This window comes from Aspergillus saccharolyticus, assembly GCF_003184585.1.
Source record: "Aspergillus saccharolyticus JOP 1030-1 unplaced genomic scaffold BP01scaffold_13, whole genome shotgun sequence".
NCBI lineage: Eukaryota > Fungi > Ascomycota > Eurotiomycetes > Eurotiales > Aspergillaceae > Aspergillus > Aspergillus saccharolyticus.
Genome location: NW_020290623.1, coordinates 198385 through 215123, shown reverse-complemented (window position 1 = coordinate 215123; position 16739 = coordinate 198385). Strand labels below are relative to the sequence as shown.

Below are 16739 nucleotides of genomic sequence, written 5' to 3'. Positions count from 1 at the left end.
CCCGACATCGAGCGCCCCTAAAGAATGGAGGCCGGAGCTTTGATTTCAACCATACCAGTACATCATGTCGACAACCCGCCTACCCAACATTCCATCCCTCCGAAAACAGCAGCTTCTCCTGGAATTGTCAGTCTTTCTCTCGTGAATCTTGCTCCTAGCTTCATGCTAATTGCACCAGTGCAAGCTTGCAACATGCAGCCCCTCCGGGCACCTACGTGAGCCTCAGTCCCGGGGACCCAACGCTCTGGTCTGGCGTCATATTTGTCCGCTCGGGTAAGGAGGCCTACGTGTTTCTAGCAGCGCAAAGAGAGAATTCTAGAGACTAATATGTCAATCACTTTTTATCTCCAGGCCCTTATGCCTCCGCCGTCCTGCGTTTCCAGATCCGCTTTCCCGACTCATATCCCAACATGCCACCCATGGTCAACTTCGCGACCGACCTCTTCCACCCCCTGATTGTGCCTCTTACTACTTACACCTTCAGCACGGGCGCCTCAACCGAAGACCCTGTCAGCGCTACCGACGATGAGCGCCTCCCACCCGGCGGATTCAGTCTCCGACACGGGTTCCCCCACTGGTTCGGTCGGGCCAAACGAGGCGGAGCCAACCCATCGACCGCTTCGTCTCGCGCCGTGAGCGTGCGCAATTCGACCATCAGTAACACTACCGGAGGCGGAGGTGGGAAGAGACCCGATACGCCGGCCAGCAAAGGGCTTGGACCGGACAAAGACCATGAATCCACACCCACCTCGCCCACAGCCCCGTCTATAGACGAGACCGAGCCTACGTCGCCGCTGGTGGATGGACGCCCAACAAAACCGAGGAAGACAGTCCCCGTCGCAGTGCTTCTCGAATACATCCGCTCGACCTTCGACGATGCGGATGTTCTGGACTCCTTGCCGCTGGAGGCGGCCGCGAACCCGAGCGCGTGGCATGCGTGGAAGGCTCATCGTAAGGGAAACGCTGGCAGCGCCACCATCACAACCGCTGGTATCTCGGTCGAGTCGATGAAGAAGGCCGGAAGCCCGCAGGCCAGGCTACCTGGGGATTGGCATTGGGATGGGATCTGGGTGCGACGCGTGCAGAGTGAGATCGAGGCGAGTGTTTCGGATTTGACGTTGTATGGGGCTCCGCGGGGAGGCACGGATGAGATGGTGTGTTTTTTCTTCTTCTGCCATTTAAGGAAGAGAGATCCAGTGTTGCTGACATGGTTTAGATTCGCTTCTCGCGGATGGATGATGCTTCGCTTGCTTCGGTGAAGGAGAAGATTATTTCCACGGAGGAAGGGGATGCATGAATACAATTCCACCTAGATGCTTCGATATACCCATGGTTGTATCATTATAGTCAGTTGAGCTGATATATAGACTTACCTTGCATACCTATTCATGAGTGTTTGCTTGACTGGCTTTTTCTTAGTTGGGGCTTGCACCTTCCTATACAACAATGGAGAGCAGCACCCGCTATCTCTCAGACCCCAAACACAACAATCGCCGCCATCACACATTTTACCTTATCCGAAACCCACTTTCAAGCAGAACTTAGCCAATCTCCATACCAGGCATCCTTTCCTTACATCACCGACAGAAATCTCCACCCTCGCCCCTTACAATGTCCACCATCCCCAGCGAAAAGCGAACCCTGTCCCCTTCCGACTATAAAACAACCATCACCGTCTGCCTTCTCATCCTCGTTCCCATAGTGACTATCTGTTGCATCTTCGCCCTGGCTATCGCCTGCTCCGAGTACTACAGTTTACGCACACAGCGGCAGTTGTCCAGGTCCAGAGGCAGTGGTGGTGATGGCAGCGGCGGCGACGACAACGGTGATAGAGTGCATCATCTGCACGTTTGGTACTCGCGACACTCGTCCTCGCACCATCGTCAGACAGGAGAGCCGGGAGGGCTAGAAGCAGGAGCTAATGCAGAGGAAAGAATAAGGGAAGCGTGACTGGCTCTGAGGTCTGTTGAGAGATGTGATGTGGAAAGTGGGCTTGTGAGGAGTCATTCTACGGTTTGTTGGCTGGAAGCCGATCAAGTTGTGGTGGCTTCGTTGAGTGTTAAGTCTTGGGCATCTTTGCTCGAGTGGTGAGTGAATGTGGTTGGAGGTGCGAATGACTGCTGCACGGGTTCATTCTACCTTCTATCCTCTCCATGGTTCCGTTAGTGGAACTGTTCCCTAACGAACAAGAAAATCTGGCCCTTATCATGCACGCAGACATGATATTGAGTCTATTCCGAAAATGGTGTGTCTAAGAAGGAAGCGCGACCTCCCAAGATACTGTACAAGGTGTATGAGGGACTAGGTACATTCATATACTACGCTCTTCTTCGTTGCCTGGCTGTGCCCCATGCGCAAGCTGTCCCTCTCCGTCCGCAAAATTCTCCAACCACGGAGCATCGTCGTCGTCTACCGTCGTCCGTTCCCAGAGCGGCTCCCCGTCATCATCAAAGTCCGCCCACTGAAAGAAGCTACACCCTTTCTTGCCCGGCGCATACCCCGCATAGCACATCCACATATACCGGCCCCGGGTCTCGCGCTTGCGCTGCACACACCGCAGGATCGTGTGGGCCCCGCACAGGCACCGGGGGGTGTGACGGGGGTGCAGCGAGTCCCGATACCATCGATACGTGACGTTGATGCGTCGGCGACCCGCCAGCGGATGCGGCGAGATCGTCTGCGCCGGCACGATGGCGTGCTTCCATTCTTCCTGCATCTCGGCGTGCATCACCAGTAGGGAGTTGTGCAGAAGATGAATCGAGATTTGGCCCTGGGCATCTGCCCGAGCCGACAACGAGGATGTCGATGGCTTGTGACGCTTATTGGGCCTGTGTTGTTTATTCAAAGAGTCTGAGGCGGAAGCCTTGTCCGCCATTGGTGTTACGGCTACTACTCCTTCGGAAATATCTTCCGGCAAAACTTGGGGGTTCTCTTCTTCCACCTCGCCATCGTCGTCCGTGGGGACGATCCTCCGAACGCGGAACTCGCGCTCGACGCCGAGACTCAGACTTCCGATGACGGCCCGCGGGCCCAGATAGGTCAGTTCGTCCGAGTGGAATCCGACGGCCTCGGTGGGCCCGTCGTAGCAGTTCACAAAGGCCGCGTTGGGCACCCACTCTCTCGGGGACTGGTACTTCAATTTCTGGCCTTCTGGGTAGACGGTGCGAATGCGGCGCTGGATCTCTGCGTTGACGGCGCGCTGCACCGCCCCGGAGACGGCGCGCAGGTGCGGGGTGATCTGTCGTACGGTGGACCGGTAGGAGCCGCCGTAGGTGTACTCGGAGGTGTGCTGGCGGTGCTGCTCCGGGGTGGCGACGTAGATGCTAGCGGAGTGGGGGCTCTGGACGGTGCGGTCGAAGAGCTGGAACCGGTAACGTGAGAAGTGCTTCGACTCATCGAGGAGCTCGAGCAGCAGCGCGTTGGCCTGCTCCGCTGGCAGGAAGTTGTGGATGATGGAGCAGGGGGTGTGCGCGGCAATGTCCTCGGGGGAGTACAGGTGCAGTGTCTTGCCCCTTCGGGTCAGTGGTCGTTTTGGGGTTTTGTCGGAGTGGTCGGTGTGGATTTGCCGCATGTGAGCGTCCAGGGAGGTCTGGATGGCGGTCGCTGCTGCACTGAGCGGCGCTATACGCTTCTTTGTTACGTCTGGTTGGGCTTGGATTGTGGTGGTGGCCGTCTCTACACAGCCGCCGCTGGAGAGTAGAATCTCCATCAATGCATCCAGTGCCATGTCCGGAAAGAGGGACACCAAGCGCGTGAGCTTCATGTCGGTGGAGTCATCGTCCGCGCAGGCCGGAACGGGCGGACTCCGAGTCCTTTTGCGCGAGAGGTACTGATCCATGAGAAGCTGTCAAGAGTTTCATATTATGCTATACTAATATCGAATATTAAGGGAATGAACGAAGGCAAAGCGAAGGGTGGGGGAATGCTGCCTTATCACCACGTGATTGCTCTCGATATGGCCAATCGCGGATACGCAGAGTCCGCGATAAGCAACATGCTGTAGATGGCTCCTCACTCGGCATCACAGTCCTTACGAGGTCGCTTCCGCCATAACAAGCCACTGAGACACACATTCGTAATCGCGAAGTGATTGGCACGTCATGCAGACCCATCTATGTCTATTCCAAACTCTATTGACCGCATCCAAACGCCGACAACCGATATACAAATCCAAGCACCAAAAAACTTCAGACCCAATTCAGGACCACCGATCCTCCCCCAGATATACCTTCCCTGGACGATGATATCGGCTCAATCCATTCCCAAACCTTAACCCATCGAGCACCTCCACTACCGTCGACAGCGCCACCTTTGTCCAACCGGGATACACCCCGTCCGCGGGGTTGGAGTCGCGTCTCCTTCGATCAGGGAAATTCTCCTCCACCATGATCACTGGACAGCGGGCATAATAGGAGCTCCCAGATTCGGACTCCGACTCGAATTCACCGTCGGTCTCCTTCTCGCCATCGTCCATGATCATCTCTCCCTCCTCCGTCTCACCGTCCACCATGTGTTCACGGCGCCGCACCATCCCCGCCAACTCCTCCACCACTCCTTCGTCCACGACTAAACACACCCTTAACCGCGTCGGAAGCTCCATAACGGGCAGCGCCAGCTCCGCCCGCTTCCAATTGTGAAACGCCCGTCGGACGGCGCCGATATCGGCGTGACCGTACTGCTTCTCGTCGCTGAAGACCTTGCAGGCGTAGTTCGTCTCGAGGAGGAGCAGCTGTTTGCGGGTGCCGGGAAGGCAGCGCGGGATAGCCGCCTGCACTTCTGTGGAGAGGACGCGCAGGAACAGCGGCAGGAGCTGGTCCGAGAGGGGGCTGTAGGTCGTGCGGTAGACAACGGGGCCCCAGGTCAGAACGAGAAAGTCGCGCTCCGGGCTGGGCGGGAGGGAACGGATGCCCGGTTGGGCGCCGATGTTGTAAATCTCGGTGGCGAGGAAGTTGGAGGCTTTTGTTGATGGTGTTGTCGGAGAGTGGGATTCCAGGGGGTTGAAGGAGGGAGTGTCGGGATAGGCTGAGGGCATCGTGGTGAAGAATTGGTCAAGTATGGTGGTTAGTAGAGGGCGCAGGGGAGGAAGGGCTGAAGCGAGAAAAATTGGTCCTCATATCCAGCTTCTGAGCCATAATTTGATTCATTCAAAGTTTAATTCAGGCCCTGATGGCGTCACCGTGACATCTGGCATGTCCTGGATGCAAAAGAAAAGGGTTGTTGATATTGTGAGCGCAGATATCTGGGTGAATATGTGTTATGGATGTAGAGTCCTGCAGCAGATACATAGAAGGATACTACTATAGTATACTGTGGACGAATATACTCCCGCAGGTGTTGCATCCAATACTGCAAGTTCAGGTGCAGATCGGCGTCGGGCTACCGAACCTCGGCTTCTGCGATGACTTCCTTCCCCCGCACTACCCAGTAATTTCTCCCTCACGTGTATACCTCCTGAGTCCCTACTAACTTCGTCCCTACAACTTATCCGACTCCGCACTACTTTGTCATCATCACTATCCTTCTGCTCTCTCCCTTGGAGAACGGTTTCTCTCAGCCATCCTCTCCACCCCCTCCTCACTCTAATCTCCGCTCCTCCCCGCCATGATCGGTCATCCCTAATCCCTCCGACTTCCGCCCGCACCACCAACACCACCAACACCACCCACGCTTGCCGATTGAATCCCACACAATGCTTCACTTCCGCACCCAAGGCTTTAACGGCTGCGCGGTCAAATATTCTCCCTTCTTCGACAACCGACTCGCCGTTGCCGCGTCCGCCAATTATGGACTGGTTGGCAATGGCCGTCTCTTCATTCTCGAATTGACCCCGCAGGGCATTGTGCCCGCCAAGCAGTACGTCCCTTTCGCCTTAGTTTCCTGTCCCCCAAATCTGAAATCAACCCTGATTGCAGTCAAAACTGACACCTTGGTTTCCCGCAAACGCAAAGCTTCACCACGCAAGACTCCCTCTATGACCTTGCCTGGTCCGAGATTAACGAGCATCAAGTCCTGACCGCCAGCGGTGACGGCAGCATCAAGCTCTTCGACACGAGCCTTAACGACTTCCCCGTGCAGAGCTGGAAGGAGCACAACCGCGAGGTCTTCAGCGTGCATTGGAACCTGGTGGCCAAGGACCGATTCAGCTCCAGCAGCTGGGACGGCACAGTGCGCGTCTGGTCGCCGCATCGGCCGCACTCGCTGCTGACCCTGCCGACGCACAGCTGCACCTACGCCGCCAGCTTCTCGCCGCACTCGCCCGACCTACTAGCCTGCGTTACCTCGGACTCGTACCTGAGATTGTACGATCTGCGCACCCCGGCCTCCGCGTCAAACCACTTGACCCTGCAGATTCCGATCCACGCGGGGGGTTCCCCAGCAGCGGCAGCAGCAGCACCCCAACCAGCACCAGGCGCACCGCCGCCCCTGATGGCTGGGGGCTCTGTGGCGCCCGCTGAGGCCTTGACGATGGATTGGAACAAATACCGGCCCTCGACGCTGGCAACGGCGGGAGTGGATCGCACCATCCGGACTTTTGATATCCGGGCCCCGCACCAGGGCCCGCAGGCCGTCATGCTGGGCCACGACTACGCCGTTCGCAAGGTCGCCTGGTCGCCGCACCTGTCGAACGTCCTGCTCAGCGCCAGCTACGATATGACCTGCCGCGCCTGGACGGATCAGTCCCCCGCGGGCGTGGTCGGTGATGTCGACATGATGCGCGGCGGGCCCGGCCCCAACATGGGCGTGGAGCTGGGCCGCATGGGTCAGCACACGGAGTTCGTTACAGGGGTGGATTGGTGTTTGTTTGGAAGTGAGGGGTGGTGTGCCAGCGTTGGCTGGGATGAGAGTTTGTATGTCTGGGATGTACGGGCTGTGATGGGTGGTTGATTTGTAGGGGTGTTGGTGACTGGACTCCTTTTTTTTGTATTATGGATATATGATGATTCTTTAGACTGCATGATACCAGACTTTTTCTTCGTTTGTCGCCTTATTTTACTTCGTTAAACTCATTTGCCGTCATTTTCTTCTATCTATACGGAGTACTATTCCAGACCTCGCCTCATTCACCGAGGCATACATAGCCGGCCCATTCAATCGCCCGGCGCGCTGCTCCAACTAGTTTGCTTCCCTTCTCTTCCAAAGGAGAGAAACCCTCCCCCCGGGTATATATACCTACCACTCATGATAGTAGTACATGATGGCGACATTTTTCCTTTTGTGAATCTGACTTTCAGCGAACGCCATCCACTCTATTTGGCCAACCGAGCCTCCACCTTCTTCCTCTCCGCCTCCCTCACCGCCGCAATCTCCTCGCGACTAGCATCAAACGCCACATGCACCTGGTTAAACGGATTCTCTTCACTCTTCTCAAACTCCTTCCGACACAGCTCCACGCGCTGCTGCCGCCGCAACCCGGGATTCTCCGCCTCAATCTCCGGCAGCCGCCGCGCCTCATACGCCGCATACGCCGCCTTGTACCGTCGCTCGGGGTGCCGGTCCACTTTGCTGGAGTCCTTCCCCGTCAGCGAGAGCGCGTCCAGCGCGTTATCGATACCCGACGCATTCAACGCGGAGGATTTGCTGCTGCCGCCCGCTGTATCGTCCAGCTGCGACAGATCCAACCCCCGGCTCACGGATTTCTTGGTTGCTTGCTTCGCTCCGCTGCCTTTGGGTTTGGAGGGCTGCGAGGCCTCCTCCGCGGCGAGGAGGGCGTCGCGTTCGGCTTTCTTGCGTGCGGCGTCGGCTTTTTTGGCTTCCGCGTCGTCCCTGCCACCCCCAAAAAGATGAGTTTCGGATTCGGAGGAGAGAAGACGGTTATGAGAAGGAGAAGGAGAAGGAGGAGGAGGAGTGGGAGGAGGAGAGAACGTACTTCTTAGAACTACCCTTCGCACCCTTCTGCCATTGCTTGTCTTCTTCGGCGGCGCGCTTGGCGTCCTCGGCGGCTTTCTTGGAGGCGGCGGCTTCGGCTTTCTATTTTTTTTTGTGGTGGTGAAATTTAGTTTAGTGTATTCATGATTGCATGTTGCGTTGGAACCGAAGGGAGTGGGAAGTGTGAATGGTGTCCGGATTCGAGGGGTAGAGGGGAGGGGTAAGGCAGCGCAGGCGGGGGTTGTTAGTTTGTAGGTAACTACTAGGTACAGTAGTATAGCAAAAACCACTTAACATACACGAGCTTGGCCAGCCGCCTTCTTGGAGTTCTCGCCGGCTCCGCCTTTCTTTCCACCCATTTTTCTAAGGTCTTGGATGTGATGTGGGAATGTAAGGAGAGGGGGTATATGCACGTCAGAGAGGTACTGTGTACTGGTGTAGGGAGCAAAACAGTAAGGAAGATGGAGATGGATGCAGATGGAAAAAAAGGCGGAACAGTAAGAGATGACGAAGGACGGAGAATCGTCCTATCGCGGCACCGGTTGGGCCGGGCGGTGGAGTCCCGATGACTAAATTTACAGTACGGAGTACTGTGCTGTTTGTTGCCTTTGCTTGGCTGGCTTGGCTTGGCTTTTGCTTTGCTCCATAGTGTTAGTGAGGACATACCACAAAGAACGTCATACCGTACTTCAATAGAAGCAGAAAGATATTAATAATTATTATTTTTAGAAAAGCTATATACTGTTGGATAGTTATGCATGCATGAAAGCTACCAAGGCCGAGACCCACACTCAAGACCTCATCTTAACTGGCATTCGATGCTCAGTCGTGTTCGGCCACGCGTCAATCCCATCCAGCAAAGCCAGCGCCATGCCTCCGGTCTGATGCATCTGCAGATGGCAATGCATCAGGAACGGACCGGGGTTGACCACCTGGTATCGCAGCGCCAGCCAGGTCGGTCCCGTCGCCGAGGCCGGCGAGAAGAAGGTGTCGCGCATCGGCGGCGTCTCCAAGTTGAAGTTCTGCGGAATGTACTGCATGGCCTCGGCCACGGACGAGTACGTGAACGGCTCCTGGCCTGAACCGATAACATGGTACTTGTTGGAGTGCTTGTGGATGGGATGGGCTGGCTGGCCGGCAGTCGTGATGTTGATGATAAGATCCACCCAGGTGTTGTTCAGCGTGGACACGGTATACTGCGCGGGGATGGAGCTGCGGTTATATAAAACCGGGTAGAGCTTCTCGTTCGATGCCGCGTAGCTGGCGTTGTGCATTTCCCACGTGTACGATGCGTTGTAGGGCTCGACGTTGATGATATATGTGTGGTCAGCGCTGGCAGCGGGCGCGACCACGGGGAAGGGAACCACGTTGGTCTCGTTCAGAAAGACCGTGCTGGCTGTGGCGTTGCCGCCGCCTTCCGTGATATAAGGCTGAGGTGTAGGGTCAAGGCTGTTGGAGGCACTTGAGTCTTGTTTCGCGTAGGAGATGACAGCCGTCCCGTTGATGGCCTGGGTCGAGTAGCTGTTCGCAATGCGGACGGTGTAGTCGGCAGCAGGCTGATCCAACTTGACAAGAACCGAGTAGCGTGCTCCGATGGGAACTGTGATGGCATCAACCAGCATGGGCTCGACGTAGCGGCCATCCACCGCGTAGACATACATGGGATGCTGGTCGATAGAGAACACCAGCGCGGTGACTCCGCCCATGCTGATCAGATCAAAGCTCTGATAGCCCGTACCCACACTGAACACTTCGGTAGGCCCCTGGCTGGCCATACAGCCTTCATAGTATCCAGCTGGAAGTTTGCTGACATCAATGTCATAAGTATCGCCGTAGAGGGCCTCTGGAGGAAGACATCTACTCCAAATTAGCCACATTATTCAAAAAGCGAGAAGCCTCCTCGGTCGATGAGAGACAAACCCCATATCAGTCAGAGTAGCATTGCCCAAGATCTGCTTCTGAACGGCGGTGGTGATGGCATTGATATGCTCCTGTCCCGGACAAAAGACGGAACCTTTGCCGTTAACCAGAACGGCGCTGGTGCAAAGACTTTCCACGCCGGAGTCTTGCTCCAGCTGTAGGATCTCCGTCGAATCAAAGTGCTTCCAGTCCGAAAGCAGGATCGGCCGCGTGTTTTGCTCTGCATCCAGCATCGCCTGCAGTTCGTCTGCGTTATCGGTGATCAACCCAAACGGCCTCTCGACTGATTCCGCGGGCTCGATGTAGATGGAGCCATATAACCCATCATCCAGCAAGGCCCTTGAGTGAGAGTGGTAGATGTAGGTGCCATACTCAGTGGCAGTCCAGGTGTACAGGTACTGCTCTCCAGGCTGGATGAGCTCCTGGGTCAACCCTGGGACACCGTCCGACCATGGCGTGCCCTTCTGCTCAATGCCTATGAGCCAATTGTGAGCCAGCGTCCTTGGTCAACTCTGCAGCTCAAGGAGCAGTTGCTTACCATGAAAATGAACAGTGGTCGCCATGGGCATCGAATTGTTCACCAGAAATTCCACGTCGTCACCCTGCTTCAACTGAAGGTGAGGGCCGGGAAACTGTCCATTGCTGAGAATTGTCTTGCGCACGAAGCCAGCAACCTCATGATCCTCATAGGTCAGATCAATCTGGAACTGGACAACACGAGCAGACACCCATGGGACGAGGCCGGGGATCACTGACAACAAGGCCAGCTTGTTGGAAGATAACTTCATTATGACGGATTATAAGAGTGGTAAGAAAGCACGAAGATATGCGGACAGAATCGTCCAAAGCAGCCCCCCAGACAAGAGGAAGGGAATTTACGACCTGCGGATAGCCTCAAACCGGAGGCAAGACTGCTTCGTTCACCGTCCACTATTTTTTTTTTGCTTTCATGGCACCGAGACATTCTCTAGCTTTATAGGACGCATTTTGGCGACAGGCATACCGTGAGTACACCTACGGTGCTCCTCAGCGAGCTTAGATATCAAATTGAGGCCAATAGCAAGTAAGGGATCCTCCTATGCCTCAACGTCAGTTTATGGTGAGCTGCCGTATGCGGAGAGGGTGAAGGAATTCGACTCGAGGGACAAGAACTAGACGTGGAAGTGGAGCCTGTTCAGTCAGCATGAAAGACGGAGAACGTAAAGGCTCTTTCTGCTGGGCGCTGCAAGGCGTGCAGCGAAGACTGACAAGAGCCTCCGTCTCGAGCCGATGGGGAGTAGTGAAAGGCAAAATCCCAAAGAAGCGGAAGATGATCGACAAGCGGGAAGCCTGGGCGCTGCCTCTATTGAATCCTATTATTGATTCCATCCCGCCGGAACGAGTCATGCCAACTCCACTCATCACATCCCACAAGCCAGCAGCCTGGTAATAATGGTGTAAATGATTGAAGCAGAAATGCCACATATAACTTTGAGATAACCAAGGAATGCAGATACAGAACTAGCTAAATACAGTATACAGGCTAGAAGACACTCTTGGAAGAGAAACAGGGGGAGAGAGAGAGTGCCTTGCCGCACGATTGCGCAAATCATTCAATCGCGTCTCGGTCATAGATCGCGTCGCTACGTTTACCTTCATTATCATCAGATCATTTATTTGCCCAGCAATTGATCCATGATTGGGTTCAGACTATCCACAATGGGTGTCTGACTTTCAACCAAGGCAATTGGTCCCACCGACGACTCGACGGCCGTGAAGAGAGACCGGGACGGTTTCTCTTCGGCCTGGGATAGAATGAGAGGCTTTTCTATCCTGTAACTTGCATGCGACTCATGATGTGACATGTCAGGCTCGGATATCACCAACGGCGCAGCCGGTTCGGCCAAGACAACGGATTGAGATCTCATGCTCGCAGATTCTGAGATGTCACTCGCAGACGGGTGTATCCCATAAGCCGCAGGTTCGAGTAGAGGAGCCAATAGGACACTCGTGCTCAATGACTCGGATATGTCGCCTGCAAACGCGGGCACCGACTCAGCGACGGCCGCATACATCACAGCAGAGGAAATACTTCCGCTCGTTGAATCCGGCACTTCGCTCACCGACATAGGCACTTCTCCAATGATAATGTCGGTGGTTGCGCTCTGGGCGGCTTGACTCACGCAGGCGGTGGGAGAATGGCTCGTGACCGACTCGATTTGCTTAGTTGAAGAAACGGGAATGGAAAGAGATTCAGCCTCCATAAGATCCTGGGGGAATGGACGAAGAGCCGAAGAGTTTACATGGGAGCCCGATTGAATGGCGAAGAATACCACCAAAACACTAAGGATGGCAATGGTCACATTGCGCCGGTCGCTCGCCAACACGCGGAGGTAATTGACCAACAAGGTGTGAATGTCAATATCATCGGCTGACAGAGGAGAAAAGACCGTTTTCGGGGGTTGTTGCTGCTCGACTGGTGTCGACTTATCAACAGCCGGGGACGATGGAGTCTTAATTTCCTCGAATGAAAAAGACCTTTGGTCGACTGTGTTTGAGCTTGACGTACGAGCATGTCGGGCCTCTGGGCGTGCATGAATGACAGGGTTGCTTCCGGGCACCTGCAACTGCGGCACCTGCAGTTGGGGCTCAAGGTGACAGGAATAATAGTCTTCGCCCATAAGCCTCTTTTCCAACTCCCGGCGAACTTCCGAGGGCAGCCACAGGCCAACCTCAACATCCACTTTCTCCATCTCCCTCCAAGCTGCAGCCCAAGCTCCAGCTCTCATCAGTCCATTGGCTGCGAACACCTTGATTTCCCACTTGCGCCCAGCGTTGCCGTGTCGGATGACATGACCGCTGCAGTCTGGGCATGGCTCCCCTTCCTCCTCGTCTGTGGCGCTCTCCTCCTTCTCCGAGCGGTCCTCCTTCTCTGACTCGGTCTCATCATGACCAATAAAGTGACCGTGATCGAGGCGTGGACGCTGCAGCTCCAAACTCTCCAACAGCCGCTCCTCAAGCAAGTCGTACATATCTTCCGGATGCGAGATGAGAACTCCGCGCTCCCGAAGCACCTGGGAGCCCACTTTCTCCTCCAACAGCTTCCACCGACGCCAGAAGACTGGGGGCAACACCTCACTAAGAATCTTCTGATTGTGATAAGCCGCCGCGCCTGGGACCGGAAGCGATGGCGGAAGCAGGTTGCAGTGCAAAAGAACTAGCGGGTATTCATTTTCTTCTTTCCGCTGCTTTCTTGCAGCACCAGACCCGGTGGGTGAATAAGATTGGGATTTTCTCAGCGACGACGAGCCCACCGAGCGTATAGACACGTCGGAGTAGCGCTGATGGCCGGCGCGGCGCTTCGGCGGCGTCGTCAGAAACGCATCATCGTCGCGCTCATCCTCGGTATGCATCTGCATGGCCTTGACCGAGCTAGGTTTTCTGAAAGCGGCCTGGCGCAGCTTGTTGGCTGAGATTGGTCGCAAGGTGCCCCCATCCAGTCTATCGTGAGCGTCCCACGGGTGGGAGTGTCCGTGGTCGTGCCCTGCAGTGGTCGGTTTCATTCCCTCCGCCAAGTTTGTGTACACCGATGCGGGAATCGACGAGATTGAAGAGCGGCTGGACCCTCCAGAGCTCATACAAGCCGGGTCCTCGTCTAGGTATGCCCCAAGATTCCCACTGGAGTGTCGGGTTGACGATCCGGACGATTGGTATCCGTCTTGAATCAGCATCTGCGCGTCCTCCATCCGAGACCCGCTATTGGCATGATGCTCGAACTCGTGCGGGAGAGCCGAGCTCGTCGCTCGGGCGGGAGAAGCGGGGGATTGCGCGACGGCGAAGGGACCTGATAAAGAAAGACGTAAATCCTCCTCTGGGAGGTCTGCGTAGTCAGTAAAGTGACTGTCATAAGGATGATTCTCCATTGGGGACCCTTGACTGGAATGTGGGATAGAAATAAGAAAGAATGGTAGGAATCCCACTTGTTTCTCGGAGCACCAGTCAGATTCAGCCCAGGCGTTGCCCGACTTTGGTTATAGTTTCAGAGATTCCGGGGACTGTGGATCGTGGAACTGTCACAGTTTGTAGTTGGTCAGGTCACTTCTGATCAAATCGATCACCAAAAGATGCCTCAGATTTCAATGGACAAGGATGCATATTTCTCCCGGTGGTCCTTTTTATTTTCTTCCGGAAGAAGTCCCCTGCATGGGTGTTGATCATCCATCCTTGATGTGTTGTTAGTGAGGCCTGACCGCCTCTGGTTGTGCAGGGCAACCACTCGTTGGATCTACCAGACTAGACTATATCTTCACTAGTAGACTGTACTAACTAGAAGACTGAACTGGATTTCTGCAGAAATCATCTTGGAAGTCGTTTTTCTTTTGTGCTTTGGGTTTAACTTAGCGCTGTTTGTTCCCTCCTAAGCATCTTTGAGGAATGTCATCGGTAAGCAGCCATCCAACTAGTATTACTCCGGATATCCAACAGAGCCTGCTTTCAAACCTCTACTAGTGTAATTCTACTAGACCATACCTCGTTTTGACAGCTGGTGTGGGGGCTTGGGAGCGGCTGGTATTAAGTAGTGTAATAATCCTTGCACTCGATTTGAAGATGCATCTGGCACATCGTGTCGAGACAAAATGGATCAATTGGCTAGCATACAGAAATCCTGCAGCCCAACCTATACAACCTGCCACACCCCAGAGCTCGAGCTAGAGAATATGAAAGTAAGGCTGACAGCTCAGACCCTATCTACTCCCTATCATTATCCCCAACTTCAAAAATGCTGGCCTCAGGATCTGAGGACCATACGATCTAATTTTGGGATTCGGTGACTCGCACACTTTGACGAACACTTACAGGCCACGAGAATGACATCTATACGGTGGCATCTCATACGATTCGAAGCTTTTGGCATTGGGACCCGAGGACAAGACTATCAAGATTTCGGACACAAAGACGGGTGTGCTTCGGAACACTCTGACTGTTGTGCTCTCACCCGACCCTAATCATGTAGCGTCAGGGTCGAGGACTGAGAGCACAATCAGGGTTTGGGATACAACGACAGAGTGCCTCCAGAAAACATACAAGAACCCCAGAGGTACAAGCCCACTTACACTCTCACCCCGACTCACAAACTCCAATTGTAGGTAGAGACTATGATATCAAGATCTTCGACATAAAAGCATCGGGCAGCTCGGATGGATCGCCTGAGTATCATGACAGCTGTGTAAGTTCCCTAGCACTCTCCCACAGCTCTAAACTTTTGGCCTCGAGTTCACGCACTAGTCCAACCATTGAACTCTGGGATGCCAAAACAATGAATGTTCAAAAGACGCTAAGGAACCATACGAGCCCCGTCTTTGCGGTTGGTTTCTCACCAAGCTCAAAGCTGGTGGCTTCGTTGTCTCTTGATATAACCCTAAGAATCTGGGGTGTCAGAACCGGAAATCTCTACAGTACCTTTTCATCAAAGTTCCCTTTAGCAGCAATTGTATTTCTCAAGATAGAAGATTGAAGCCGCAGGGCATTTGGAGTGAGATTCCTGCTTTGGGAGCTTGACTCCGAAGTCCTTGTCAAATCACTCGAAGTAGCTGAGGTACCCCGACATCAGTTCTCGTTTGATAGGTTGAGAATGTACCTGGATCCTTGTGCTGGAGGCTTCGCCTTCTCTCGGGTTGTACCCATGCGTACTTCTGGCTGAAAACGCTCAAAGAAAAGGGGTTCGGGTATGAACAGCGATGCATCCTGGATTACTTGGAATGACGACAACGTGCTATGGGTGCCGCCGGATTGCCGGCCCTCAAGACTCGCAATGTCGTCTTGATGGAGTTGATGATGTTGTTGTATTGAGTAGCCTAGCTAAGGAACTGGTATGATACACTGTGAGGGTCCTTCCAAAACAGGAAGAAGTGAAGCCAGAGTTAACAGCCTGATTTTCCTAACTAGGCAACATAAGCGAAAAAACAGCAGAAGCGGAAGCAGAACTTGGGGCAGCCACGGGAAACGTCCGGACAGACACCACCAAGCAGAAACATAGAATAAATACCAGAGAATCGTTGGGAGGCGTCCAAGTATCAAATTAAAAGGCAGGACCAAAGATAACACCGTAATACAAGTATACATTAAAAGGAAATGGAGAAAAACGCTCTCCGGAGTCCCCGACAATATCATTGTCGGTATAATATGACTCTTTATTCTCTTGCATACTGTCACGGCTTCATAGGACGGCATTTAATATAAGTAGACGATCCTGACTCGATTAATTTGAGGAATTTATCTATCCGTTTTGTTCATAGTCGTGCAAGCAACGTGGATGCCCTGATAAAACAGAAACATGGCTGTAATCTCTTGGTCCATGTTAAGCAAGTCAGAAAACGCCCGCTTGCTAACTTGGCCCTGCTTATACACAAACTGATATATGGCACCGAACTTTCATCGAGAAGCCGGAGGTTGTTCTCGTGGTAGATTGAAAGTGTTTCAGGCGGATATCGACGCCGTCAGCCAGCACTTGATCAACGTCGACTATTTGGACCATGTTTCGTAGGGTTCCGTCCCCTGCGTGGGACGTGGTACGGTGATATTAATCAATTCTTCCGCACCGTGATGAAAAAGAGTGTCTTTGACATGCATGAGCCACACGGCCAGTCTCGGAACTACTGTAATTGAACGTTGTTCGTGGGTTGCCACCACCGCCACGGCCAGTGATGGATGAGGAGCCGGCATCCGCTATAGTAGTTGACGTGAGCGGTTACCTCCAAACCGACCAAGATGCGGTGGTGGCACCAAAATCAGGGGGGGGGGGAGGGTTTAAAAATTCGCAGTCCTCGAAAACAAAGCTATACAAGGTCGCTCATACGATCCGTTTCTGAGGAACGATAAAGATGCCCCCCTGGTGGAGGGCTCATAACCTGATGGAGGTGATGTTGTTGTAATGAGTAGCTAGGTAGCTAAGGGACCCGCTGGTATAATACACT

The 16739-nt window shown here is 54.1% G+C and overlaps 7 protein-coding genes across 7 annotated transcripts; 2 read left to right on the top strand and 5 right to left on the bottom strand.

Annotated features, from left to right (window-relative positions):
- Positions 1 to 64: 64 nt before the first annotated feature.
- BP01DRAFT_318217 (putative ubiquitin-conjugating enzyme) lies at positions 65 to 1378 on the top strand (the record flags this gene model as incomplete). The annotated part of the gene is made up of 4 exons (XM_025572630.1): positions 65 to 126; positions 179 to 273; positions 352 to 1154; positions 1217 to 1378. The coding sequence occupies 4 exons, from the start codon at positions 65 to 67 to the stop codon at positions 1295 to 1297; spliced, it is 1041 nt and encodes a 346-aa protein (XP_025431679.1). The 3' UTR covers positions 1298 to 1378.
- An 858-nt stretch (positions 1379 to 2236) lies between these two features.
- BP01DRAFT_356328 (putative CUE domain protein) lies at positions 2237 to 3854 on the bottom strand. The gene has a single exon (XM_025574920.1). The coding sequence runs from the start codon at positions 3836 to 3838 to the stop codon at positions 2312 to 2314; it is 1527 nt and encodes a 508-aa protein (XP_025431678.1). The 5' UTR covers positions 3839 to 3854; the 3' UTR covers positions 2237 to 2311.
- Positions 3855 to 4112: 258 nt separating this feature from the next.
- On the bottom strand, positions 4113 to 5332 carry BP01DRAFT_356327 (uncharacterized protein). Its single transcript, XM_025574919.1, has one exon. The coding sequence runs from the start codon at positions 5030 to 5032 to the stop codon at positions 4199 to 4201; it is 834 nt and encodes a 277-aa protein (XP_025431677.1). The 5' UTR covers positions 5033 to 5332; the 3' UTR covers positions 4113 to 4198.
- A 130-nt stretch (positions 5333 to 5462) lies between these two features.
- pex7 (putative peroxisome biosynthesis protein (Peroxine-7)) lies at positions 5463 to 6964 on the top strand. Its single transcript, XM_025573374.1, has 2 exons — positions 5463 to 5853; positions 5949 to 6964. Exons 1-2 carry the CDS (start codon positions 5690 to 5692, stop codon positions 6883 to 6885), a joined length of 1101 nt encoding a protein of 366 aa, XP_025431676.1. The 5' UTR covers positions 5463 to 5689; the 3' UTR covers positions 6886 to 6964.
- A 29-nt stretch (positions 6965 to 6993) lies between these two features.
- Positions 6994 to 8225, bottom strand: BP01DRAFT_391463 (DUF1014 domain protein; the record flags this gene model as incomplete). The annotated part of the gene is made up of 3 exons (XM_025578087.1): positions 6994 to 7764; positions 7868 to 7968; positions 8166 to 8225. 3 exons carry the CDS (start codon positions 8223 to 8225, stop codon positions 7248 to 7250), a joined length of 678 nt encoding a protein of 225 aa, XP_025431675.1. The 3' UTR covers positions 6994 to 7247.
- A 432-nt stretch (positions 8226 to 8657) lies between these two features.
- On the bottom strand, positions 8658 to 10574 carry BP01DRAFT_391462 (multicopper oxidase; the record flags this gene model as incomplete). Its single annotated transcript, XM_025578086.1, has 3 exons — positions 8658 to 9723; positions 9787 to 10261; positions 10325 to 10574. 3 exons carry the CDS (start codon positions 10572 to 10574, stop codon positions 8658 to 8660), a joined length of 1791 nt encoding a protein of 596 aa, XP_025431674.1.
- A 254-nt stretch (positions 10575 to 10828) lies between these two features.
- On the bottom strand, positions 10829 to 13496 carry BP01DRAFT_373582 (uncharacterized protein; the record flags this gene model as incomplete). Its single annotated transcript, XM_025576791.1, has 4 exons — positions 10829 to 10937; positions 11318 to 11408; positions 11527 to 11570; positions 11788 to 13496. The coding sequence occupies 4 exons, from the start codon at positions 13494 to 13496 to the stop codon at positions 10829 to 10831; spliced, it is 1953 nt and encodes a 650-aa protein (XP_025431673.1).
- Positions 13497 to 16739: the final 3243 nt, after the last annotated feature.